At 41.0% G+C, this 26,554-nt stretch overlaps 1 protein-coding gene across 1 annotated transcript in view; it reads left to right on the top strand.

The window, feature by feature from the left end:
* Positions 1 to 26,554, top strand: part of DNAH11 (dynein axonemal heavy chain 11) — a 142,911-nt gene that overhangs the window by 51,872 nt on the left and 64,485 nt on the right. The window contains exons 35-54 of the mRNA XM_035129059.2: positions 759 to 875; positions 2,380 to 2,518; positions 4,482 to 4,574; positions 5,260 to 5,454; positions 7,137 to 7,214; positions 8,186 to 8,318; positions 9,101 to 9,228; positions 10,484 to 10,632; positions 11,467 to 11,617; positions 12,411 to 12,542; positions 14,002 to 14,175; positions 14,794 to 14,998; positions 17,193 to 17,358; positions 17,670 to 17,772; positions 19,159 to 19,398; positions 20,493 to 20,654; positions 22,009 to 22,202; positions 23,077 to 23,239; positions 24,611 to 24,734; positions 26,101 to 26,243. Coding sequence (XP_034984950.2) covers positions 759 to 875; positions 2,380 to 2,518; positions 4,482 to 4,574; positions 5,260 to 5,454; positions 7,137 to 7,214; positions 8,186 to 8,318; positions 9,101 to 9,228; positions 10,484 to 10,632; positions 11,467 to 11,617; positions 12,411 to 12,542; positions 14,002 to 14,175; positions 14,794 to 14,998; positions 17,193 to 17,358; positions 17,670 to 17,772; positions 19,159 to 19,398; positions 20,493 to 20,654; positions 22,009 to 22,202; positions 23,077 to 23,239; positions 24,611 to 24,734; positions 26,101 to 26,243 — 2,989 coding nt within the window. The remainder of the gene's footprint in view (positions 1 to 758; positions 876 to 2,379; positions 2,519 to 4,481; positions 4,575 to 5,259; positions 5,455 to 7,136; positions 7,215 to 8,185; positions 8,319 to 9,100; positions 9,229 to 10,483; positions 10,633 to 11,466; positions 11,618 to 12,410; positions 12,543 to 14,001; positions 14,176 to 14,793; positions 14,999 to 17,192; positions 17,359 to 17,669; positions 17,773 to 19,158; positions 19,399 to 20,492; positions 20,655 to 22,008; positions 22,203 to 23,076; positions 23,240 to 24,610; positions 24,735 to 26,100; positions 26,244 to 26,554) is intronic.

The following is a 26,554-nucleotide window of genomic DNA, read 5'->3' as shown; positions in this document are numbered from 1 at the left end:
CTTCTGCAGAAAATACCATTGGCAAATAACTCAAATCAGGGAGCCTGGGTATGTGTAGGAGAAATGGAGCAGGGTCAGTTATGGATCTGCCAGATCCTATACTGATCTAGCTCCTGGAAAGGCATCTGATCTGAACCTTTCTGCTACGCCAGCATGGAGCTGGCACCAGAAAAGAATGGGGGTGTGAATTTACTTCCCCTACCATCCACCCTGGCAGGTCTATGTGACATCTCTGTCGCTCTGTTCCACCTACCTGCTCCCCTGCTAGGCATAGGTTAGCTCTGTTTGTTACAACTAATTTAAATTTCATTGATTTCACTGGGTGAACATGTGACCTAAAGGTCTGGACTCAACCCATTGTTTAGTTATGGTTTGATACAGTTGTATGGAATGCTGAAAAGAAATTAAATCAAACTACTTTAGGCATTCTGAAAGGTTTAGGCCTGCCCTGTCCAGTATGAAACAGCGGTCCTCCCATAACATAGCATTAGCACATTTTATTTTCATTTGAAATGTTTTGAAAGTCACCTCAGTTTCAAAATAAGTTCTGCTATGCAATACCAGAGTGGGGTAGGTGAGCAGCTCTTCCAGAAGCACAAGGCCCAAATCATCTTGGGTATTCAGAACTAGCTGTGTGAATTTGGGTTCTGACCACAGTGTGTGTGTGTGTGTTTAAGAGGAAAATGGAGTCAAAGAGAATTGCTTAAATCCCAACCACTTTCAGCCATTTCTTTCCTTTTATCGTGCTATTGATGCAGGTTTTTATTCCTTGGAGAAAGCATTGCACTGAAAGCATCGGTTGGAATATTTATTACTATGAACCCAGGTTATGCAGGCCGAACAGAATTACCTGAAAATCTGAAAGCTCTTTTCAGGCAAGTATGAAGCAGATTCACATTCTGAGCACTTATGCCACCTAATGTCAGTTGTTTGGTTTGCACTTGACTTGTTGCACAATGATTGTGTGAAAGAGTTTTCCGAAGTTGCAGTCTTGATAGCTCCCTTGATAACCAAGGGAGACAAATTATTTCCGTATCTTTGCTAAGTGTGCATTAGAAGTTGTTGTTCTGTGAAAAACCTAGTTGCGATACAAAACTAAACGAGTTAGGATGAAAACCTAAAACTAACTGAATTCTCTTAAAGCACTGAACAGTATCTCCCTATTACTAAGAAAAAAAAGGGGGGGAAAGGCCCACAACTCATTTATTATGATGCAGGACAAAGAGCTAGTCACAAGTGCCTTGCCTTCCTGGGCAGCAGCAGGACTTAGCACATTCCTTCCTGAATGTCTCTTTCACCCCAAACGAGAAAAAAATCTTTCTAAGTTCCCAGCTTTCCGTTTTGTGGACAGACTTTTGGTTTCTTGTTTCAGATCTTTAAAATATGGCACATGAGATCCACAGTTCAGACAGTCATGTAGATTGTAACTGCCTTAATATGTCTCTTCCGTGTCTGATACTGACTTATTTTCAATGACCTTTCACTGGGTCAAGGTGGGGAACCACATTTAGCTTGAGGGACACATTTCCTTGTAGGCAGGAAGCCCTCCAGGGGCTTGCATGCCATTGGTGGGCTGGGCTAGAAGCAAAAGTGATCAAAGCAACAGATGTGGCCAACTGTCCAAAGGAAGTCACATTCCAGCCATGCAAAATTCGGATGTTTCTATAAACACGCTACAAGCAAGAGATATTGTCCCAGTTCAAAGACACATTTCAGCCAAGCAAAAATACTCAAGGGCATGGAGCAGGGCATGGCTTGGGAAGAGCCCCAAGGTCCAGGTAGGCTTGGCAAGTCACATTTGGCCCACAGATCCGAGGTCCCCCCCAAACTAGATAACCTACTGTTCCAAAACCATCTATGTTATGTGCTTACTGCAGTATTTTAATTAGTTATTTGGTTTCACATCACGAAACTAATAAACTATTATTTTACACACACTCTAATTGGAACTATTGGGAATGGTATCATTTTGCCAGAATTTCGTTCTGGAAGAAATCAAGTTGGAACTGGTGGTTTGTCTAGTCTTGCTTTTTACCAACATAAAGGGCCATCTTGCAGATTCCCTGTAACAGCATCTTATATTTTCATGATTTGTCTATAGGGGACTTGCAAAGCCTACACCCATCAGCTGATTCCATTGAAATAGCACTAGTAGGAAATGCTAATAATTTCCAACGAGTAATTAGCCTGTTTTTTTGTTTTTGCTTTTGCTTTGGAAGTTCTTGTTAGCAATGAGTGACACACATAATTGTGACTCTCTTGAGCTCTGCTAAAATGTTTGTAGACATCACTGTCTTGAATTTAGGTGAGATGGGCATTTGTTATTCTCACAATATTTAAATACTAATCCCTGTCTTTGGTTCTTACACTTTTTTTTAGACCCTGTGCAATGGTTGTCCCTGACATTGAACTAATTTGTGAAATTATGCTGGTTGCTGAGGGGTTTGTTGATGCACGCTTGTTAGCCAGGAAGTTTATTACCTTGTATACTCTCTGTAGAGAACTTCTCTCTAAACAGGTAAGGGCTCTTTTGGACCTCGAGATTTCTCCCATGCTAATCAAATGGTATTGTGCTACAATACAAACTTGCAAAATAAAATGTAGGATGCTTTTAGGATGCTTTTGAAAGCAAAAAAATTACTCAAGCTATTCACAGTATCTGAGAAAGCACACATTATCGGCAATATATCACATCTACATGCATTGGGGGCCCCATAAAATTATTTATGTTCTCCCAGTATAGCCCTGTAGCCTACAACAGATGAAGCAGAACAGATGGAATTAAATGAAAAGGGAATTGCTTACCTTTTCATATGTACAACTTTGTCATGTCTGTTGAATATTGATTTAGTTTGGCTTTATTCATTTATTTCAGCATTATTGGAAACAATTGAAAATGTTTCTGTGTTGGTGTTTTGTTTTAGACAATGTAATGTTTGCTTGGTTCTGATTACTGTAATCAATCTTCAAGTCTGTAAGCATTCTAATGTTCCAAAGGATAGACTTGCCTATGTAATCCTATTAATTTTTGTTTTACATTCTAATCTCTTAAAATGTTTATATGGAAGTAATCTTCATTGATTTTCGGTGAAACTTGATTCCAAGTATATTACAAGGAATCTCTTTTTCATTTGCTGGATTGCTACAAAAACATGAGTCTCTTTGAGATTGGCACATGTTGCGAGCCAGGTTATGTATGGCCTCTGCCCATTGCTTACCACTGTGAATCCTCAAAGCATTGAAGACAATGGTCTATCAGTGGCCCATGAGCCTAAGGGGTCTGCTCCAAGTACACAGTGTTGCTGGTGTGATTTGAGATTAGTAGCCATTAGTTATCTGGGAACCTGAAAGCACAACATCAGGGGCAAAAGGTGAGGTTGGTAACACTAGAATATTCTGGGAAGAATATTCACTGGGAAGAGTGAAAAGTAGGATACAGACAGACACAGGTGAAAGGAAAAAACAAGATGGGTTCTGAAAGCAAGGAGCAACTCAGAAGGGAAGGAGCTAATTAAAAGGTTCAGGCAAGCAAACAGCAATTATTTGAGGAGCCCTAATCCTAACCTGTAACAGTCTTACTAATGAATTAATTTTTTGGTCACAGACCAATAAAATTGATACAGACAGGATGAAATGCATAATACAGTCGTACCTTGAATCCTAAACATCTTACGAGTCAAACGCTTTGGCTCCCAAATGCCACAAACCTGGAAGTGACTGCTCTGGTTTGCGAACTATTTTTGGAAGCCAAATGTCTGATAGGACTTCCATGGCTTCTGGTTGGCTGCAGGTGCTTCCTGCAGCCAATCAGAAGCCGCGCCTTGGTGTCCCAACACTTTGGAAGTCAAACGGACTTGCGGAACGGATTCCGTTCGACTTCCGATGTACAACTGTAATAATAAATACAGGTTTACCCTACCAAGACAACAGTTCCCTAATCAAGCACAACTCTGCCCAACAGAGCAGTCCTATAGTGGGAGTGGCAGTGGTGGGGAACAGAATCCATGGCAGAGCAAGAATAGGATCCACTTTAGATGGACTGTGGTGGCATTCTGTGACACACACACACACACACACACCGGCCATCTTCCCAGGGATCATAGATTGCTTCCAAATAGTAATGCTCCAGGGAGGGTCTCCTCACGAACCGGAGGCACAGTGTGACTTTGTTGAGTCTCTTCAAGTCCCTCTCCTCCACTTCTGGGTTTTTGATGCTGCACGCATGCACAGTTGCACATGACATGAACGCACGTAAATGGGGGGTGGGGGTGGGGTGCGCCTGTATATGTATTTGGAACCTTTGACTGGATATTCTCATTTTTAGAAATTCTTCTCACCCCACCATAGGCAACACCCATAATATCATCAAAAACAAAAGCGCAGCACAGCAACTTTGGTTCCCAGGTTTTGAGAATTTATTTGTTTAGCCATGTTTGACAGGTCAACAATTAATCTTTCCCCCCCTTATATCTTCACCACAGGATCATTATGACTGGGGCCTTCGTGCTGTTAAGTCTGTTTTGGTAGTTGCCGGCTCACTGAAGCGAGGAGACAAGGCTAGACCTGAAGATCAGGTACGTAGTAGCACAGATTGGTGCTTCATCAGCATAATGTTGGAATAGCTTCCCCCCCCCCCCAGTTTGATTTTAATTATAAAATTACCTCTTTAGAGCAGGAGTAAGAAACATTATTTTCTGCTAAAGGCTACATTTCCTTAGGGGTAATTTGTCATGCTAGTCATGGGCAGAGATGGAGCCCAAAGTGGGTTGCAATATTGCATAGCACGCTTCCTCTGTCTGTCTGTCTGTCTCTGCTATCCCATCTCCCTCAATCTCTGTGATTCCTCCGTCCTTTTTGTCTCTTTCCTTTCACCACCCACATGAACATAGTTTCCTCTCTCTTCCTTCCATTGCCCCACCCATTCCCATTCCCATTCCCATTACCATTACCACCCTCCTCCCACCTTCATTCCCCGCCCCCCGCCCCTGGATTGCCTCCATCCTGGAGCACACACAAAACTGAAAATGAAAAGTGATTTGCAGAGGGGGTGTGTGCAGAGCAAGACTGGCCCAGTAATGGTCCAGAGGGCATTAGGCTGTGGGCTGAGGGTTTCTCACCACTGCTTTTAATGGATGTCCATATTTGTTCTTTACTCAGAGGAAGGAATGCTTCTTCAACTCTGTTACTACAAAAGCGTATTTTCTGTTGATTGAAAGCTCTTGCAGGTGTGATAACGTGTGGTTGACTGTCCTTTCCCAGGTACTTATGCGAGCCTTAAGGGACTTCAACTTGCCCAAGATAGTGACAGATGATATCCCCATTTTCATGGGCCTAATCAGTGACCTGTTTCCGGCTCTGGATGTTCCAAGGAAAAGGGACTTGCAATTTGAACAGATGGTTAAACAGTCTACCCTGGAGCTTCGCTTGCAGCCTGAGGAGAGCTTTATTCTCAAAGTAAAATAATCCATTGCCTCTAATTACACCCCTTAAGAATTTCAATCAAAAAATAATTGCAGACAGGTTGTGTTGAATGTGAAGGTTATGCTTGTGTACAATGATAACATTCCTTTTGTGTCCTGAAAGTGGTGGTATTTCAGTAATACTACTGTACATGTGTAGGCCAATGTTATAAGTAAAGATTTGAGTTTCTGAAATAATATGTAGGACCTACTGGTCCTGTCTAGTCAGGAAAATGCTTCCTTCCCTCACTGCCATATGTCCTTAACTTGCTTAGATTTTTGTCAGTGACCAGTGATTATTATGCTTTACATAGTACTGAATTTGAGGCACTGGGGTTGTCATTTGTTTTGCTGTGTCCCTTTATTCAATCAAAATAGAAGAGAAAGATAAACTAATCTTTGTAGTGTAGGAGTGTTCTGTGTGGACTTCCCCCCCCCCCCTTATCAGCCTTCAAATTGTGCCTCCAAGATTTTAAACACAGCAGCTACGCTTGCTTGCCTTTAGAGAAGATGGGTGACTGTTAGTATGAGGCTCACTGCGAATCACAGAAGCAGAAGAAGCCATCACAGCCCACCTCATGGGGATCCAACTCTCGTGTTTGCAGACAGGCCATATGAAACAACAGTCATGATATGATTTAGAAGTCAAACTTGGGAGATCTAAGGCCACTGTTATGTCTCATTTGTGGACAATAACCCTGAATGAGGGAATTCAGACTAAGATTGAACATCCACAGTGAGATGTTTGCTGAGGAGAAGCAGAGACCTGTGCTGCTAGCCTCATGCTCCACTGAAAGAGTCTGCTTGAATCAGCCCAACCCACAGTTTTGCATGTCCATACCTCTCCTATAGGGACCCAGGTGGCGCTGTGGGTTAAACCACAGAGTTTAGGGCTTGCTGATCAGAAGGTCGGCGGTTCAAATCCCTGCAACGGGGTGAGCTCCCTTTGCTTGGTCCCAGCTCCTGCCCACCTAGCAGTTCGAAAGTACATCAAAGTGCAAGTAGATAAATAGGGACCGCTCCGGCGGGAAGGTAAACGGCGTTTCCGTGCACTGCTCTGGTTCGCCAGAAGCAGCTTTGTCATGCTGGCCACATGACCTGGAAGCTGTCTGCAGACAAATGCCGCCCCCCTCGGCCTATAGAGCGAGATGAGCGCCGCAACCCCAGAGTCGGACACGACTGGATCTGATGGTCAGGGGCCCCTTTACCTTTACCTCTCCTATAGTATATTTGGCAAGCTAATTCAAATTCATTTTGTGAGTCTTGCTGCCCCTTTAGGTTTATTTTTTATCTTCAGTCCCTGAAAAGATGCCTAGAATGAGGAATCTCGCCTACATTTGCCACCCGTCCTGTAGTTACATCAAGCAGTCGGTGACATTTGACATTAGTGTTTTTGTTCATTTTTCCAGGATATTGTTGTGTGGCTTAGCAAACAAAAAAGGATGGGGAGATTTGTTTTCATTTCTTGAGGCTCATTCATTAATTCAAGTCTGGGTGTAGGGCCTTGAGAGACTAATGGGCCATCTTCAGGTTATCCTGTTTGAAGTTATTTGGAGAAAACCGTTTCCTGACTACAGGAGAGGGTGGGAAGCTGCTTTGTGGGAGGTAATTGGTGTCAGTGGTAATGGGAGGACAAGGAAACAAAACCACTGGCTGTGTATTAATTCTGTTTGACAGATTGTTCAGCTTGAGGAGCTTCTGGCAGTGCGTCACTCTGTCTTTGTAGTCGGAAATGCAGGCACTGGAAAAAGCAAGGTACAGCATGGTGCTTTAACAGTTGTTTTTTTATGGCAGATTTTGCAAATGAAAAAAAAAGAAAGAAAGCTCCACGCCAGCTGGCATAACGCCGCATGCTTTACTTCAGCCATCCCCCTCAACTCTGTTTTTAAAGTGAAAAGTTGAGCATTGCTATGGTCAGGCTAATCATGACGGAGATGAAACTTCTCCCCTGCCCTCCCTGAGACTCAAACTATCCAGGGATTAGTTCACATACAACAACCACTTAATTAGGAAAGGAGTCCTCCCTTCCTCTTTCATCTGGTCACCCAGATGGGAAAGACCAAATCCAGTGGAGAAATAAAGTTCAAGCGTGGGTGCGTTTAGGGGGCGGTAATGATTTGGAGTGGCTTCCTTTTATAGTGGAAGCAGTGGCTCAGCAGGAGCAGTCTGGAATACTATGATTCTGGGACTTCCCCCCACAATTATTCTCTCTCGGGAACAATACCTCCTCTGTTTGTTAGTTTCCTATTATTCCGGTTCAGTCTCAAAGCCTTAAGAAAATGCAGTAGTATTTAGGTAAGTTTAATGTAGGTTTCTAGAGCCATTGCTCCCACATCTTTTTCATCCCATTGTCATTTCTCATCAAAAGGTCTTAGTTTTTAAATTTTAATTTACTGCTGGATTTTTATACCCTACCTTTCCTGCAAGGAGCTCAAGGTGGTTCCCAGACTCAGGAAACAGGGCTCCATAAATCAAAACGTTGTAAACTGAGGGTTGAGTCCAGACTAAGGCAGTGGAATTTAGAATGCATTAAAATTAATGGGGGGATTAATCATGACTCAGCTTGTCTTTGATTTAAGTGGGAACTAGTTTAATCTGGATCTGACCCCAAGACGTTATGGAAAATTGGAAAAAGCAGTGTCAATATTTATATAAGAACCTAACACTTTCCCCCCAAATTGAGACCTGGATCCTAACAAGGAAGTTTTCTCCTGGCTGTTCATCAGGTTCTGAAAACACTGAACAGGACTTATATGAACATGAAGCGGAAGCCTGTTTGGAATGACTTGAACCCCAAAGCTGTGACTACTGATGAACTCTTTGGTTTCATACATCATGCTACTCGAGAATGGAAAGATGGCAAGTAGAGGATATATTTTAATTCCTGTGACATTCACTGCACAGTCTTCACGTTTTCCTGCAAAACATCCCTCAACTGATGTTTATTTTGCTAGGATATTCATACAGCGAAATCACATGGTGTAGGCTTCCTGGGGTCACACCGTTTTATACTGCAGGCGAGGGGAGGAAAGATCAGGCTTGAATAATCCCAACATTTTTGTTCTTACACCCTTTCTGTGCATACAAAATGTAGCATGTTCAACAGATTCTGCTTACCCTCCTTACTACTTTTCTGCATGCAGGCAGTTATGGAGAAGTATTCAAACTAGAGTTCTTCCCCACTTGCAGTCTGAGGTGGTACTGCCCTAGTTTCATGCACAGATCATTACTTAGTTATCAAGCTATTTGCCTGCACCATTTTACCTTCTTCATCATATACTCCCATGTACTCTCTCTGTTGCCAAAGTATTCCAGGGCTTTGCCATACAGTTCTGCTGTCAACCCTGTGGTATACAGGTAGGACTGCTGAACTTGATTCTGATGTCAAGAGATATAAACTTTCCCCCTGCCATACAAACTACATTGCCTGGACCCAAAGGGTTCCTGTTTTTGAATCCTGTCCTCCCCAAGTATAATATTATGCTTTCTGTAGCCAGAACAAAAAATCGGGGAAACTCCAGGATGTGCTTGGAAGTCTTTGTGCCCAGGGTTCTTTGGACCCCAGTTGGATTTTAATTTTTTTTATTTTTCATCATTTAAAAGTTCCTTTGTCCAAAACTTATTTGCCTCCCATTTTTCAGGACTCTTCTCATCTCTTTTGAGAGAGCAAGCTAATATGACCCATAATTGGCCCAAGTGGATTGTCTTAGATGGGGACATCGATCCTATGTGGATTGAGTCGCTCAATACTGTTATGGATGATAATAAGGTGAGCAAAAACCAAACACGTTCTCTTTTCCCATTGGACAACTCTGCATTTTGCCTCTTCTTTATTTCCTCATTTGTTTTCCTTTGCCATACCTCTTCCATGTTTCTGATAGGTAGAATGTGCACCCTATGTTTTACATGGCATCTTTCCTCATAGTCAGTTTCATCCACAACCCTGTTTGCGCTGCCACTTTCCCCTGGGAAAACCTGTGGTTTACCGCTGAATCAGACCAACTGGCAGTTGGGTTTCCCAGGACAAAACCATTCAGACCCATGCCTGGAAAGCACAGGACAAGCCTTTCTACCACAGGGCAAGTGGAAGTGTGGATGAGCCCCGTGTCTTCAAAACCCAGGCTGCATTACTTTCTTGCATTCTAGTACCATTCATTAAAATTGAGGCCCATTCATATGTTTCCCACCATGTTTAACACAGCATGGCAAATCCCAGTCTCAAATAAGTCTGTTCTCATGCGTGCTAGGGCAGAGGCTGAAAATATGTGTTTCTTGTTGAAAACAAAACAGTTCCTAAGTAAATCCAACCCTTGGGGATTGTGGTTGCTTATACTCTAGTTAATTCAACAAGCCAAGCTCAAACCTGGGTTTCTGAATATGTTTTGTTAACTTCGGAAATGGTGATTTGCTTGACCTCACAAAGCTAAATTCAGATGTAATAGGGAATTGTGGTTTGTTTAAAAGTTGAAGTGAGTGCTTCTAAACTTCTTCTCCTGGCATATGGCAAAAGAGAGGAAAGGGAGAGTATGTAAGTCAACAGGTTTCTACAATTTGTTCCATGAAGTGGGAAACCATGGCCTTCTATAACTTCTTATCAAGTCCTTTGTGTACAGTAGATCAACTTGTATGGAGAGATGAGTTCTTACTTTACATCTAAGGATATTTTTCACAGCAGTAAACCACAGCTCCTTTTCTACACACAAGTGCACCTCTCCTAAGTTAACCAGTAATAAGTTATATGCAAATAGTTTTTGACATTCAGTTGCCTTGAAATTAATTTGAACTGTAAAAATAAGCTTATCTGGTGTTTTCCTCACCCCGTAGGAATTGGTGGCCTTTCTTATATATAAACTGTGGCCATGCGTATTTCAGAATGCAGAATTACCCTTATGAAGGCCAAAGTATATTTTAATTTTAACATAGCCTTTAAATATTAACAGATATTTTTACGATAGCAATTTTCTGATTTATTATCAGAATGCAAGTTGTGGATGCAGCTATCAGAATAACTTGATTCTGTCTAGGTGCTGACTCTTGCTAGCAATGAACGGGTTTCTTTGACACCATCCATGAGACTGCTGTTTGAGATACACCATTTAAAAACAGCCACTCCTGCCACCGTATCTAGGGCAGGTATTTTGTACATAAACCCACAGGACCTTGGCTGGAATCCGTAAGTACCTCCTATGGCTCAGTTGGTAAAGCATGAGACTCTTACTCTCAGGGTTGTGGGTTCGAGCCCTATGTTTGGCAGAAGATTCCTGCATTGCAGGGGGTTGGACTGGATGATCCTCTTGGTCCCTTCCAACTCTACAATTCTATGAGTATGATTCTATGACATTCTGTTGTCAACTTTAGCAAATTTTCATGGAAAAACAGCTGGCATATGATGGCACAGGCTTGATTTATATTTTCCTTTTTATATTTCTCAATTGTTGAAAGTGACTTCAGGTTTCCATGAGGCTAACAAAGTCTCCCAAAACTCTAAAACAGAAATTATTGTAAACACGAATGTTGGAGTATAGCTAAGAAATAAATACAGTATGTTTTGGGGTTGTTGTTTTTTTTCTTGGCTCTGCAACTGTTTTTGGTCTGATGGCACAAATTTCTGATTTTGTTCAGTTTTTGGTAGTTTGTAGGTTACAAATATTGTAATAAATAAGAAAACAAAGCCTGGGATTTTCCTCTAGTCACTTTCCAGTATTACTGCACACCAGCAATTTGTTGTTTTTATTAGTTTTCACAGTAATAATCCTCTAATGTAGGAATAGCCAACTGGTGTCCCAGAGGGCAACTCGCTTTCACTTGGCTCCCAGCACTTCAAAGCCCAGATCCTTGTGCCTTTCGTGCTGCTGCCATCTCAGACAGTATTGCTTGCCAATTGCGGCTCTTTTAAGCCAGTTAGGCAGCTATTCCTGAATTTTCTCAGCACTAACAGGAAAGTAATTGTAAGCCCCTGCACTGATCAAGCAAATCTGTGCAGAAACCATTGTGTTTTCTTTTTCAGATACGTTGCAAGCTGGATAGAGACAAGGAGTCACCAATCTGAAAAAGCCAATTTGACAATCCTCTTCGATAAATACGTTCCTCTATGCTTGGATCAGCTCAAAACTAACTTTAAGACAATCACGCCCATTCCTGAGAACAGCATGGTTCAGGTATGCTTTTACTTGTGCAGATACTACTATTATTATTATTATCATCATCATTGACTTCATTTAAGATGTAACCAACCCATCTTTCTGCAACAAGGCGCACTACAAAAACATATAAAAAAAGCAATGTTTTGTAACGAATAACACAAATATGCTACAAGCCAGCTTCAAGCACCACGTGTGGCAAAGGATTCCTGCATTGCAAGGGGTTGTATTAGATGATACTTGTGGCCCCTTCAACTCTACAATTCTGCAGTGGATTGGAGCTGATACAGATAGAAAGACAATAAATGAGCACTATGTATGTACAGTTATGGAAGCAGATTACCACGGACAGCTTTCACCCACATGATGCTGTGTTTTTATTTCCAGATGTCTGAAAAAAGGTCTCCAGTATGATCTTCATTAGAGTTACATTCAGGTTTATTTATATGATTGTGTGATTTATATGATGTAGCTCAGTGCTACAACACAGAACATGTTAACCAGCAGGAGTTAGCTCAGTTGGTTAGAGCGTGGTGCTGATAATGCCGAGGTCATGGGTTTGACCCCCATAAGGCATATTCTTGCATTACAGGTGGCTGGTTGGGGTCCCTAGCGACACTACGATTTTATGTTTTGTATGCAAACTGTCTTGGGAATGTCCAGGAAACACCCGTGCTTGAAACATTGAAGAGACACTACCAATCCCTTGTAGATAACCCAATGTTCTGACTTGATATAAGTCAAATTCCTAAGTACTCGTAACCTGCTAAATATTTTTAATGTTTTGCTTTTGCTGTCTTTCGTTATATAGACACTTTGTTCTCTCCTTGACTGCTTACTAACTCCAGAAAATGTGCCCCTTGATGGTTCGAGAGAACTGTACGAGACATATTTTGCCTTTGCCTGTGTGTGGGCATTTGGTGGTGCCGTCTTTCAAGATCAGGTAGGCAGGAAGCAGTTTGCTTTGAGGTGTACTCGGACAAGCAAACTCTTCTCTTCCTTTATGACATGTGCAATGAAACCATGGTGAAAATCCACTGGTTTGACTGTGTCTCAATGGAGAGAATCAGATGGCAATCTCTGTGTTGGGGATGGTATTTGTTTTGGGGCTCAAAGCCCAAGATCTAGGTGTTGGATCACTAACCTCCCATAATTGCTGAAAGGAAGAATAGGAGTTCTAAAGCCTAAAATGCAAGGAGAAAACGGCAATGGTGAATTTTTGCAGGGGAACTGATTAGGATTGCCACTGAAGAAGGAATTTCTTGTTTCCAACACACTTTGAGCTGTATCAACATATTGTTGCACACCAACCCAATCTCCAAGCAGTGCAAGATTCCAGGGGTTCCAGGTACTTGCCCAGGGTTCCAAGAGGAAACATGACACAGCAGAGACTGTGGTGTTTTTATGATATATGGTTTAGTGGGACGTAGGTGGTGCTGTGGTCTAAACCACTGAGCCTCTTGGGGTTGCCGATCAGAAGGTCGGCAGTTCGAATCCCCACAATGGGGTGAGCTCCCGTTGCTCTATCCCAGCTCCTGCCAGCCTAGCAGTTCAAAAGCATGCCAGTGCAAGTAATAAATAGGTACCGCTGTGGCAGGAACGTAAACAGCATTTCCGTGCACTCTGGTTTCTGTCATGGTGTTCCGTTTGGTATGTTTAGCACATCTTCTTTAATCTGTAAGGGAAGTGTTCACGACCACTAAAACAATGTGCAGAAGCAATTAATTTATTTTGCATAGAATTTTCAGTATCTGGTTTGGCCTTTCACAGGAAGATGCCAGCTAAGTTCTTCGTTCTCCCCAGTGGAAATGGTTACCATAATTGGGGCAACAAAGAAGCTCATGTTGTTGTTTAGTCGTTTAGTCGTGTCCGACTCTTCGTGACCCCATGGACCATAGCACGCCAGGCACTCCTGTCTTGCACTGCCTCCCGCAGTTTGGTCAAACTCATGTTCGTAGCTTCGAGAACACTGTCCAACCATCTTGTCGTCTGACATCCCCTTCTCCTAGTGCCCTCAATCTTTCCCAACATCAGGGTCTTTTCCAAGGATTCTTCTCTTCTCATGAGGTGGCCAAAGTATTGGAGCCTCAGCTTCACGATCTGTCCTTCCAGGGAGCACTCAGGGCTGATTTCCTTAAGAATGGATAGGTTTGATCTTCTTGCAGTCCATGGGACTCTCAAGAGTCTCCTCCAGCACCACAATTCAAAAGCATCAATTCTTCGGCGATCAGCCTTCTTTATGGTCCAGCTCTCATAGTTTCATGAACATAAAGCTCATAGTTTCATGTAATTTGAATAATTTTATAAGCCTTTTTTTAACCATCAAACTTGCTAAGTACATTGAACAATTTACACACACACCCACACACCCCAAAACTAAGAACCTATTTAAAATTTTCTAGCTTTCTAATTATCAAGCTGAGTTTAGCCGCTGGTGGCTGAAAGAGATGAAAGCTGTTAAGTTTCCATCACATGGAACCATCTTTGATTATTACATTGACCCCAAAACCAAGAAATTCCTGCCTTGGAGTGATAAAATTATCAGTTTTGACATGGATCCGGATACACCGTTGCAGGTAAGCACATGTTTAATATAAAATGAGCACATGCAGCTTTTCATTTTATCCTCTGGTGTTTTCATTGTTTCCTGCTCATTGGAAAATGAAGCTATTTAGAAGTCTATCTTTGCATGTAATGTTGTTTTTAGTCTGTGTGGCTGTATTTGATAATGAGAAGTGTAATGGTCTGTGGTGGGGGCTCTTTTATGAAGATTAACTTTATTTCTTTACTTACTATACAATGAAATAAATTGACATCTTATAAAGAGGGAATTTAAGGCATAACGGTTACCCGGTTGGCGGTGGGCAGTGGTTGTGGCCCATTGCATCCTGCTCTGACACGCCTATTTAGGTGGCCAGGCCATTGGAAAAACCCCGGGCTGGCTGCGGGGCACGGTGGGAGTTCCCTCCAACCACCAATTTGAAATCAGGCCATGCATGTGAAAATGCTTTATGTTCACTTCTAAGCATACATGCTCCTAGCAACCACTTAGATTTTCACCCTTACATTGCAGAGAAATGAAAACTGAAGCACGTAGAAGGAATGAAACTATTTATTTTTATTTTTAAAGAAAATGCTGTTTCAGTGGCATGTTAATACAAATCATATTAACGAAAATCCTTTTGATGCCTCAGGCAGTCCTTGTTCACACATCTGAGACCACGTGTCTCAGATATTTCACAGATTTGCTCTTAGAGAAAGGCAAGCCTGTTATGCTTGTTGGAAATGCCGGAGTGGGGAAAACTGTATTTATTGAGGAATGCCTTGCTGGCCTCTCTGAAGATTTCCTGGTGTCCAAAGTCCCCTTCAACTATTACACCACATCAGCAGCACTACAAAGTAAGTTCCCAAACAGACAATGTTGCAGGAAGAAGTCTGGTTACAATGAGGGAGTTGACTGTTTATAAATAATCAAAATTAAAGGGTGTATTATAACACTAATGAATAAAAACGGATTACTCAGAACAATCAAATTATGCCCCTTTTGGTCCCTGATTCAGCCCCCAAACAGTGGGGAGACACAGCAGTGGGCATATGCTGGCTTCCTGAGTCTCCTGCATTTGCCACTAGCAAGTGGCTGTGCTGGTTGTCATTAATATTGTTACTATTTATTAATTTTGTATACTGCCCTTCATGCTAAGATCACAGGGCGGTTCACAATATGAAAATACAACGTGAGAACAAAAAATACATAATGAAACGAGAACAGAAACAAACCAGTAACTCCCCTTCCCACAAACACATTTGAAAGGCCATAGACATAGAATGTTAATCAGCCCAAAAGGCCTGGTTATAGAGGAACGTTTTTGCCTGGTACCTAAAGGTATTTAATGGTTAAATATATGCCAGGGACACTGGGAGTAGGGAATGGCTCTACTACCCCCAATTCCTTTCCAACACTCGACGCTGTACGGCTAAATGTACCCACACTTTCTTTGGACAGGTTACGTTCATTTGGATATATTCAACTTGCTCATGCCTGTCAAGGAAAGGTTCCTGAAACTGAAAACATATACGCAATTGCATGCCTTCCCCCTCCCCCTGCAACAGATCCTCTTAGTGATGAATGCAAAGTTTTTATTTCAGAGGCAGAAAGTGAAGATTGCATTTTATTGACAATGGGTATGGTGTATTTTACACTCCCACACTTTTCATGGATAAATTTAGATTGCTTCTCAAACATCTTATACCTCATATCACAGCTAAAAAGCAATACAGCAGCAGCAAGCGACACCAACTAGTTAATGCCATTTTTGAGAACTATAATTCAAGCCTTAAGGCATTAAAACATGCCAGAAAGTTCAGTATTACTCTGCTGGTTTACCTGCTGTTTTAATAAGATTATTGCAGCATAATATGTGTTAAAACATTGTGTACCCAGTCTTAGTATTGGAACAATGATAACTGTTAACAGAGCTTATGAAATGCTCCAGACTAAGGTTGCATTCCCCCCCCCACTTGCTTTTGTGTTTGCATTCAAATATCATTTTCTCTCTGCTATATTTTTGGCATTTGTGAGAGAGAGAGAGAGAAAGAGGAAGGAGAAAGGCATTAAAGTTTAACAGTCTTTAAGAGAAATAGTTAATAAATTACTTGCTGCAGTTTTCCTAGGAAATAGTTAACAAAAATATTTCACAATTCTTTCATTAGCATCTGCTTGTATTTCAAAGCTAACAGGCAGGATTAAATGTTAATATGCAAAAGATTATTATTTTTTCTTAAAACCTAGTTCATTCCAAGATAGAAACCACCCAATACCTGCTACTCCAGAAGGGCTTACCTAGGACCCTAAAAAATATGAGTGCAGGTTGGACTACAGCACAGCTTCCCATGTTAGTGCTGGGAAGTTAGTGAATCACGCTTTAAAGTGATTAATAACCAGTTATAAGTAACTTTAATAATGAATGCTACTTCACAGCAAGAAAACAACAAAGGCTAGTAATTACATTTGTTACTGTAGAATGCCTTGTTTAGGAGGGCATTTAACCCAGGTTGCCAATGGGCACACATGACCCTGTAACAAAGGCGGGCAGGAGATGGGAGGGGAATAGTCATAAAAGTGCATATTCACAGTCATGCAACCTGCTTCCATTCCTTAAACTCTTATCAGTGTTAAGCCTGATTGTGGTTAGAAGAATCACTTGTGCCTAACACCATAGGTTAATACCGCTCCCAACAAATGGTCCAGATTTGGCGAGCTCTGCCTGTATTTTCCAGAAACGCCAGCATAATGAGCAGCATAATTTATGGCCGCTGCATATTTGCAACTGCCTTTGGAGTCTCCTGATGGGCTTACTATGCTTCATGATACTCTGCACTACAAAATGAGAAGGATCCTTTTCACATCACCAATAGAGTGGAAAAAGATTAAATGCACTGCTGTAACAAACGCAGCTACTGCTTTGATTTGGAGCTGAATTTGAGTCCCTGCACTGTATACCTTTTATACATTTCTATCTCTTATTTGTATGTTGTCTAGTTGCTAGCCTCTGCAGTATTTCACCCAGTAGTCATGTAGCATAATCCATTTCAGAGATTCTTGAAAAACCATTGGAGAAAAAAGCGGGGCGTAAATTTGGTCCAGTAGGAAACAAGAAACTGGTTTACTTTATTGATGATATGAACATGCCGGAAGTGGATGCTTATGGAACAGTTCAGCCTCACACACTGATTCGGCAACATATAGATTATGGGCATTGGTAAGTGACTCTTTCTGTCAGTCACTTGTGTAATTTAGGAATGAACAAGTAATTCTGCTGATAAAAACTGTTAGTGCAAGTTTGAAACAACTGATAAGATTAATTTTAGATTTTCCGTATCTGGATAATTGTTCATTGTTCTGCTGCTTGCTCAGATTTGTCCTTTATATCTTTGTTTACATTTTAATGCAAGCTGAATGGTCAACCTATTTGATATCTGTGTAATTGAGTTCTGTGTCATCATCATTGTGGTGTCATCTACAATAATTGATAAATTAATTCTAGATGTTGAAATCTTTTTTCTGCCTCAGGTATGATAGACAGGCATTAACTGTAAAAGAAATTCATAATTGTCAGTATGTTGCCTGTATGAATCCAACGGTTGGCAGCTTCACCATCAACCAGCGACTTCAGGTAAGGTTGCATATTGTTTCATAGAATTAAAGTGTATGCTTAGAGATTCTCATTACTGAAGCCTTGACAGATTATTTCTACAAGATCTTTGTACTGCATTCACAAAATACGGATTATGATTTGGAGTAGAGTTGAATTGTAAATGTAAAACAGCACAATGTTTTGCTAAGATCTGTGACAGAGGACATGCTATTTATGTGAACCTGCCACATTTCCTTGGGCTGGAGTATGTTTGAAACACATATCAGGAACAAATCTGCTTCATCACCACATAATTGCAACATAAACAAGGCCTAGAAACTGTAGCCAAGCACTACAGGGCAAGTTCTTTGGGATGCTATTAAAAGTTTCGCTGCAGACACCAAATGGACTTTCTTTCAGTGCATCCCAAACTCTCTGTTAATCAGGGGCGTAGGAAGATAGGGGCAGTGGGGGCGGGCCGCCCCGAGCAGCGCGATCCCAGGGGCGCCATCGCGGTTGCCCGCCCCAGCCCAAATCGCACGCCCCACCCCTGCGCACAGTGCCCCCTGCCCCAAAACACACGCCCCACCCCCAGAACGCGTGCCACGTCCCTGGGGGCAGTGTGCCTGCTCTCCACCCCCGGTGGCGGAGCATGAAGCTCCACCGCTGCTGTTAATAACTCCTGTCTGCTCCCAATCTGCATATCAGGCTTTTGAATCCTAGAAAGAGTATGGGTCCTGGATGTATCACATAGCCTTTCTATCCTATAGCATTTTCATGATGGCTTTTTCCTATTCACAGAGAGCTTTCCAGGGTGATGGTAAAAAGCAGTTGCATTGTACCTTTTTTGTTTTAATATGGTTGGATTCTATGGTACCAGACTCATAAACAAGGGAGCTCTAATGGAGGAGTGGGTCCAGGTTGTGCACTTATGTGCACGAAATTCCCAATCCAGGCAGAAGTGGAGTACTTAAAACGCAGTTTAAGGAAGTCATGGAGAGCCCAGTGCGAGCAGTTCCTGTTGAGAGAGAAGCTATTTCTAGTTCCTTGCATTACTTACCAAGATTTAGGGACTAGAGCAATTTTTTGTAGAAAGTGATTGGACAAAGAAGCTTTGCAACCAGAGACAAAAAGTCTTTGGTGGTCTTTCAAGGATTCTCATTTAGTGAAGGCTAGGCGGTAAATTCTTTCCCCCCGTATACCTGGATGCTTGTGTGGAGAAGAACAGTCTTAAAACGTACTCCTTGACAATAGCTCTCGATCTGAAAAATAAATAGCATGAGGATACATGTGCCAAATTAATAGTTATACCCTTTGCTAACCTAGGTTCTGGCCTATGTTTATTCACATCTTCAGTTATTCACAAATATGTACATAATTTATCATTGATAAGTACCTAAAGCAAGCATTTTCTTCATGTTTTAGAGACACTTTGCAGTGTTTGCAATGAACTTCCCATCTACTGATGCTCTAAGCACCATCTATAGCAAGATCCTTGATTTCCACTTTCAGCACCATGGCTTTAATCCATCAGTGTTGAAACACGCAGCTGCCACCATCCAAGCAGCAATATGGCTCCACCAGACAATGGTTCAGAACTTTCTCCCCACAGCTATTAAATTTCATTATATTTTCAACCTCCGAGACCTCTCCAATATCTTCCAGGTTTGTTGTTGTTGTTGTTGTTGTTGTTGTCATCGTTGTTGTTGTTGTTGTTGTTGTTGTTGTGTGTTTTAGATACAGATACAGATACTGATATTGATACAGACATAAATGTGATTCAGATTCAGGTAGGCAGCCGTGTTGGTTTGACACAGTCTCTCTCTCTCTCTCTCTCTCTCTCTATATATATATATATAAACTTTCATGTGCATGCACACTTCTTCAGATACCTTGAAATGTGCATGCACATGAAAGCTTATGCCAGAACAAATTTAGTTGGTCTATTACGGTAGGTGCTACTGGACATTTATTTTATTTTATTTTATAAATGTGATGTGTGCTTCTCTCTCAAGTCTGGACTTTCTGGGCCTAACATATGCACACACATGTTTATGGTGTTAAATTGTCATTTGCATGCAATAATTCAAGCTAGTTAATAAAGTTACAATTCCAATTTATGGGGTGTTGTTGGTTGTTTTTTTAAAAGTAGATTCTATCTGCACAGGCAGTCTATTTGCATGAAAACTCTTTTTTACTTCTCAGAATTACAGGTTAGAATTTATCCATTTTGGAATGTGTATCAAATGCTGATGTGCACAAGAGAGTCTGTAATTAAGTTTGCCTTGCTGTTGAGGCTCAAAGTATACATGACAGTTCCAGGTCTGTGTTTTGTTTGTTAAAATATCTAGAGATAGCCTGACTGTGTATGCAGGGATTTGCATGGGTGAGGAACTCATTTTGAAGAGCAAAAGGTGAAAGAAGCTGAACCCTCCTTGCTTTTATGACTAACCCCACAAGAGCCATCTCTTAAGCTGTGTTCCTTCCCTCACCTCTGCTAGAGTCTGATAGCAGAAGTAAGCTGTGCACCCGGATTTTCCCGGACATTTTGCTGATTTCCGCCCGGACACTGCTTCTGAAATCAGTGTTCTGGGTATGTCCGTGAGATTCTGTATGTATGGCAACCCTAAACAAAAGGTTTCCATCATCTCAGACAAAAGTAATGTAGGAATATGCAGCTATTCCACACAAGGATTGGTGTCTTGCAGTAATTGTCTTTTACCAGTATTATAAACATATTCTTTCTGTTTTATTTGTAGGGAATTTTATTTGCTAAGCAGGAGTGTCTAAAGCATCCAAATGATCTTGTACGTTTGTGGCTTCATGAATCTTCACGTGTTTATGGAGATAAACTGGTGGAGGCAAAAGATTGCAGTTCATTTCATAAAAAGCTGGCAGACGCTGCGCACAGATTCTTTGAGGTAAAACTTTGGACTGGTAATGGTTGCCTACTACTGCAGCGCTGGTGACAAGTTTGCCAATCTGGAAACTATTTAGGGTCAAAGTCAATCTCCCAAGAAAACTAGTACGGCCCAAATAATAATCTGTTTTGCTTTTCTTTCTAATAGTGAAGCATAGGAAGGAAAAATATATACGTCAGATTGAGGAAGAGAATTTAGTATGGGGGTGGAAATCACAGTAGTGAGGTGTTTGTTTGATAGGGGCTCATTTAAGAACCCAGATCCATGCTGTAATAAGATAACTGACCAAGACTGATAGTGCAAACCGTGCGGCTACAGCTAAACTTCAGTGGCACTCTCTTTAATTAGAAAAAAATAGAAATGCAATAAATTATAATTTATATATAGCTTTAGTAACTAAAAAGTAACTTATTTATAGCATGTCTAATTTTGCTTCTTTTTTGCCACTAATGTTTCTAGATGTGTAGCAACCCATATTTTCTACTTTTTTTAATATCTTCTTGCCCTTAAAAGAATGACACAAAATAGCATATTCTTAGTAGCAGTTCTGAATGGGGGAAAATAACTTAATTGCATATAGCCTGCATTTAACTCTCTGGATGAGTTTGATAGTACATGGTGATAGAAACAAATGATGAACACTAGCAAGCTGAAGAAGATTTAGTAAAAGAAACTTGATGAGCACTTAGCAAAGAAGACTTAGAATGGAAAATAAAGTGGTACTATTACTTCCCTTGATCTGGACACAATACTTTTGTTGATGTAGCTTATGTTACCTGTTTGCTGCTGCATCCCACTGTTGATTCATGTTAAGCTTGTGGTCTACTAAGTTCCCCAGATCCCTTTCACTGTACTTTTGTCAAGCCAGACGTCCCCCATCCTATATATGTGTATCTGATTATTCCTGCCTAAGTGCAGAACCTGACATTTGTTTCTGTTGAAATTCATTTTGTTAGTTATGGCCCAGTTCTCCAATCTTGTTAAGGTTATCTTGCATCCTGATTCTATGTTATTTATTATACTCAGAGATGACTGGATTTATTTCATGACTTTTGTTCAACCCCTTGGCCATTGGCTTTTCAGGCCCTGCAGGGTTCCATCTTGTTTCTGGTACTTCTTAACAGCTACATGAAACCACTGGGATAGGTCATCCAGGATTTTGGTGTAGGATGCCATCAATACACTGACACATTTTGTTTATTTATTTATAATGCTGAGTAACAGCCTCTGATCTTGGCAGAATGTAGGGCATTCTCTGCACATTTAAGGTAGGGTAAATAGCAATGCATTTCCAAGTTGTGTATATCCCTGTGTTTCAGTCTCTCCTTTTGATGTTATGTTGCCAACTTAATAGGATCTGGACGACCACATTCTTCTCCAGCAACCACTTATTTACTGTCATTTTGCAAATGGCGTAGCAGAGCCTAACTATATGCCTGTCAAGGATTGGGAAGGGCTAAGAAATATCCTTGTGGAGGCTCTAGAGAACTACAATGAACTGAATGCATCTATGAACTTGGTCTTATTTGAGGATGCTATACAACACGTGTAAGTAAATGTTCTCAACTATGGTCTGAATTCAGCATAGTTCATTTATTTATTTTTATTACTGCTTCATATTATTTTTAAAAAATTGTACGTGGTTTACAGAAAAACATCAACACTACAAACTATAATTTTAAATAAATTTGCTAGAAAGTAGGTTAAAACAGAACAAAATTATCGCACATGACTTGTAAATTCTAGCTTGGAATTACCCATTTTTGTATGTAGAATATCAAGGCCAAAAAATGCTGCTATTGCACCACTCTCATGTAGGACAGTTGGTGTAGTATGCAGTTAATAGAATTGTTTTCTGTAGTGGTGCCGTAGCTTCAAAATTCCCTCTCCATAAAGGTACAGCTGGTTCCACAGTTACAATATCCTTGGCACCAGGTTCTCTCTCTCTCTGTGTGTGTGTGTGTGTGTGTACAGTGGTACCTCTGTTCCGTTCTTAACCTGAAACTGTTCTTAACCTGAGGTACCACTTTAGCTAATGAGGCCTCCCGCTGCTGCCACATGATTTCTGTTCTCATCCTGAGGTAAAGTTCTTAACCCGAGGTACTCCTTCCGGGTTAGTGGAGTTTGTAACCTGAGGTACCACTGTGTGCGTGTGCGTGTGCATGTGCGTGTGTGTGTGGCATTCTAAGGATTATATTGCCTCAGCTTGCTTTTAGTTTTATAGTCTTTTGTTGCTTCTGAGTCTATAAATTGTTCCAATGTATGTTTTGAGGTGTGTCAGTGTATTTTAAATTAATTTCTACATTTATTATACACCCTCCTAAAATGCATCAGATGAAGGGTGCATTAGAAATATTTTAAAATCAAATATAAAATAACTTTTCTGTGGCCATTAATCATGTTGCTCCTTTTCCATCGCCAGATGTCGCATTAGCCGAATCTTGCAGTCCTCTCGCGGCTATGCGCTTTTGATTGGAGTGGGTGGCAGTGGAAAACAAAGCTTATCAAGACTGGCCGCCTATATTGGATCTCTTGAAGTGTTTCAGATTACACTGAAGAAAGACTACGCAATTCAAGACCTCAGGGTAAAAACAACAATTATTACATAATTGCCCTCAGAATTGCTACGGTAGGCTTGAAAGTGGGCTATTTAGAAACTGAGGGGTTGAAGTAAAGCATTCTTAATGTGTGGCGTGATGCTAGTGAGAAGGTATCATCCAGGGGCTGGGAAAAGTTGCTACTTAGTTTGTCTGCACCACAAATTATTGTAAGCAGTGAGAAGGCAGGGATCTTTATTTGGGCAAGACCTGCTGGGAATAGTTGCTGTGATATATATATATATATATAATAATAATTTATTATTTATACCCTGCCCATCTGGCTGGGTTTCCCCAGCCACTCTGGGCAGCTTCCAACAGAAAAATGAAATAAAATAATCTATTAAACATTAAAAGCCTCCCTAAACAGGGCTGCCTTCAGATGTCTTCTAAAAATCTGGTAGCTGTTTTTCTCTTTGACATCTGATGGGAGGGCGCCACCACCGAGAAGGCCCTCTGCCTGGTTCCCTGCAACTTGACTTCTCACAGTGAGGGAACCGCCAGAAGGCCCTCGGCACTGGACCTCAGTGTCCGGGCAGAATGATGGGGGTGGAGACGCTCCTTCAGGTATACTGGACCAAGGCCGCTTAGGGCTTTAAAGGTCAGCACCAACACTTGGAATTGTGATCTCTTGGCCTGAGCTGTTTTGTTTCTTTAAATAAAGAGTTGCCTTCATTGGCACTTTGTGAGTTATTGCTGACCGACTCCCGCCTTGACAGGGATACAAATTCCATGAGAGAGACCCATGCGATGAACCCCACCTATGTGGCTGGGTAACTTGCTGAACTGCGTGGGATCTGATTATGTTAATAAGGTCTGCCTGACAACCTGGAGAATATTTAATAGGCACCATTGCAAAGATGTGTGACCCTAAGCAGTTGCTCAGATAACCTGAATTGTGTACCAAGCTCTGCGTTTTTTCTTCTTTGTGAATTCATTTTGATACTCCTCCTGAAAATAAAATGAGTATGCAGTGAAATACTTACAGCCCATGAAACAGGCATTATTAATATGATTGAAGTCTTCTTGATGATGCTGATTTGTTTGGCAGAACATTAATAACAATTTTCTGAACACTAGGGGAAAGATTTTCTTTCATTGATTACTACTTATTTCCTTGCAAACTTATCAAACCACAGTTCTCTTCACCTGGTATCTTAAAACACATCTGGGTTGGTTTGGTTTTGTTTTTTTTTAAAAAATATTCTGGAAAAGGATGCGCCATGTAAATGAAGCAAAGATGCTAAACAGCAGCGAGTAGCTCTCAAGTGGCATGTATTTTCACACTGGTTACCGGTGCCACCCATTTTTGTTTCAGCATTCTTTTGTAACATGAATGATTGCCTACTTTCCTTACAGGTAGATCTTGCCAATCTGTATATAAAGACGGGAGCCAAGAACATTCCCACTGTGTTTTTGCTGACAGATGCTCAAGTTCCAGATGAACGCTTTCTTGTGCTGATTAATGACTTGTTGGCATCAGGTGATTAGACCTACACATTTCTTGAAAGATCCTCCCAATGACAAATTATCTGCCGTTTCAATGAACTTTAAAAAGGAGATTATTTGTCTTTGAGATGCTTTTCTGGTATGGCTAGGATGTCCTTTGGGGAAAAGTGTATTAACCCAGCTAAGTTGGGTATTGTGCCTACTTTGCTTAAAAACAACATTGCTCTTCAGAAGCTAATATCAAGGTCATGGAATGTATAGGTGCAAGTTCCATTTGTAGGTGTTTCTTTTATATTGATTCACTTACACTGATTGAATGGATTGACTCCATCATGCCAGAAAGTGGGATAGGGTAGTTTTTACATGTGCTTTGATCAATAGTGGTAAAGTCGCAATGATTTCAATGGGAGTATTTTAGTTAGGTTAAGCATATTCTGTGAAACGCCCTGAGACCTTTGGATATAAGGCGGAATATTATTATTATTATTATTATTATTATTATTATTATTATTATTATTATTAATCATTGTTGTCATTATTATTATTATTTAAAAATATCAACATATTCTTCCTAATACAGTGTAGTAATATTAGAGACATTACAGAAACCATATTTGGGAGGCATGATGTCCTAACCCAGGCATCCCCAACCTTTGGCCCTCCAGGTGTTTGGACTACAATTCCCATCATCCCTGACCGCTGGTCCTGTTAGCCAGGGATCATGGGAGGTGTAGGCCAAAACATCTGGAGGGTCGCAGGTTGGGGATGCCTGTCCTACCTGTAGTTTTGGAAGGCACATTTTCCAAAACCAAATGGTCTAGAATGGAGCTGTTTATGTTTGTAGCAAGAGAATTGTTATTAAATATAAATTTGTGACTGCATTTTTTTAATTTTTGAACTTACCTTAAAGAACACAAGGTGGACAAACTGGTAGAAAACTCAATACAGATATAACAGTAGTTTTAAGCAAAACTGGGTTAATCCATAGCTAGTGCCATTTCTCAGACACTTACCATCATACCTTGGGTTACAGACGCTTCAGGTTGTGTAATTTCAGGTTGCGCACCGCGCCGAACCTGGAAGTACTGGAATGGGTTATTTCCGGGTTCCAGCACTCGTGCATGCGCAGAAGCACTAAATTGTGCTTTGCTCATGCACAGAAGCACCGAATCGCAACCTGCGCATGTGCAGACGCGGGGCTGCGGGTTGCGAATGTCCCTCCCGCATAGATCACGTTCGCAACCCGAGCATCCACTGTACTTGTTACCAGAGTCAGCCAAAATAAAAATGTGTTTCTAGGTTTAGAGCCAAAAGAGCAAAACATATTGAAACTTGTAATTCGGTTGTGTTCATTTTGTAATTGTGGGTACTTCCTCACCCCCCCTTTTATTTCATTGTAGGAGAAGTTCCAGATCTATTCAGTGATGAAGACATGGATGGTATAATTGCAGGAGTTAGGAGTGAGATACGGGCACTTGGTGTTATTGACAGTAGAGAAAACTGCTGGAGATTCTTTTTAGATAGAGTACGACTGCAGCTAAAAGTAAGAAACAATGGATCTGGGCTTATAAATAAGAATACTTATTTTTAACTAGTGATGAACAGCTAAATACTAGGTATATGAACGCCATAGATATTACAACACCGTACAAGGCCATCTTCCTTTCCTCTATGTTTAGTGTCTAACAAATTCAGAACCCGTGTTTTAAAGATTTAAGTTTTCTGTGCCACATTTTGCCTGTGCCCATCTAGGGATAAATATTCCCAATGTCTTCGATATTTTCCATAAGCTATGATTTCTAGATATATGTTGCCATATTGTTCTCTAGTTTGTCCACCACTTTCTTGAACTCT

This window comes from Zootoca vivipara, chromosome 12, assembly GCF_963506605.1.
Source record: "Zootoca vivipara chromosome 12, rZooViv1.1, whole genome shotgun sequence".
NCBI classification, from domain to species: domain Eukaryota; kingdom Metazoa; phylum Chordata; class Lepidosauria; order Squamata; family Lacertidae; genus Zootoca; species Zootoca vivipara.
Note: the sequence above shows the minus strand (reverse complement) of the source record. Positions and strands in the feature narration are given on the sequence as shown.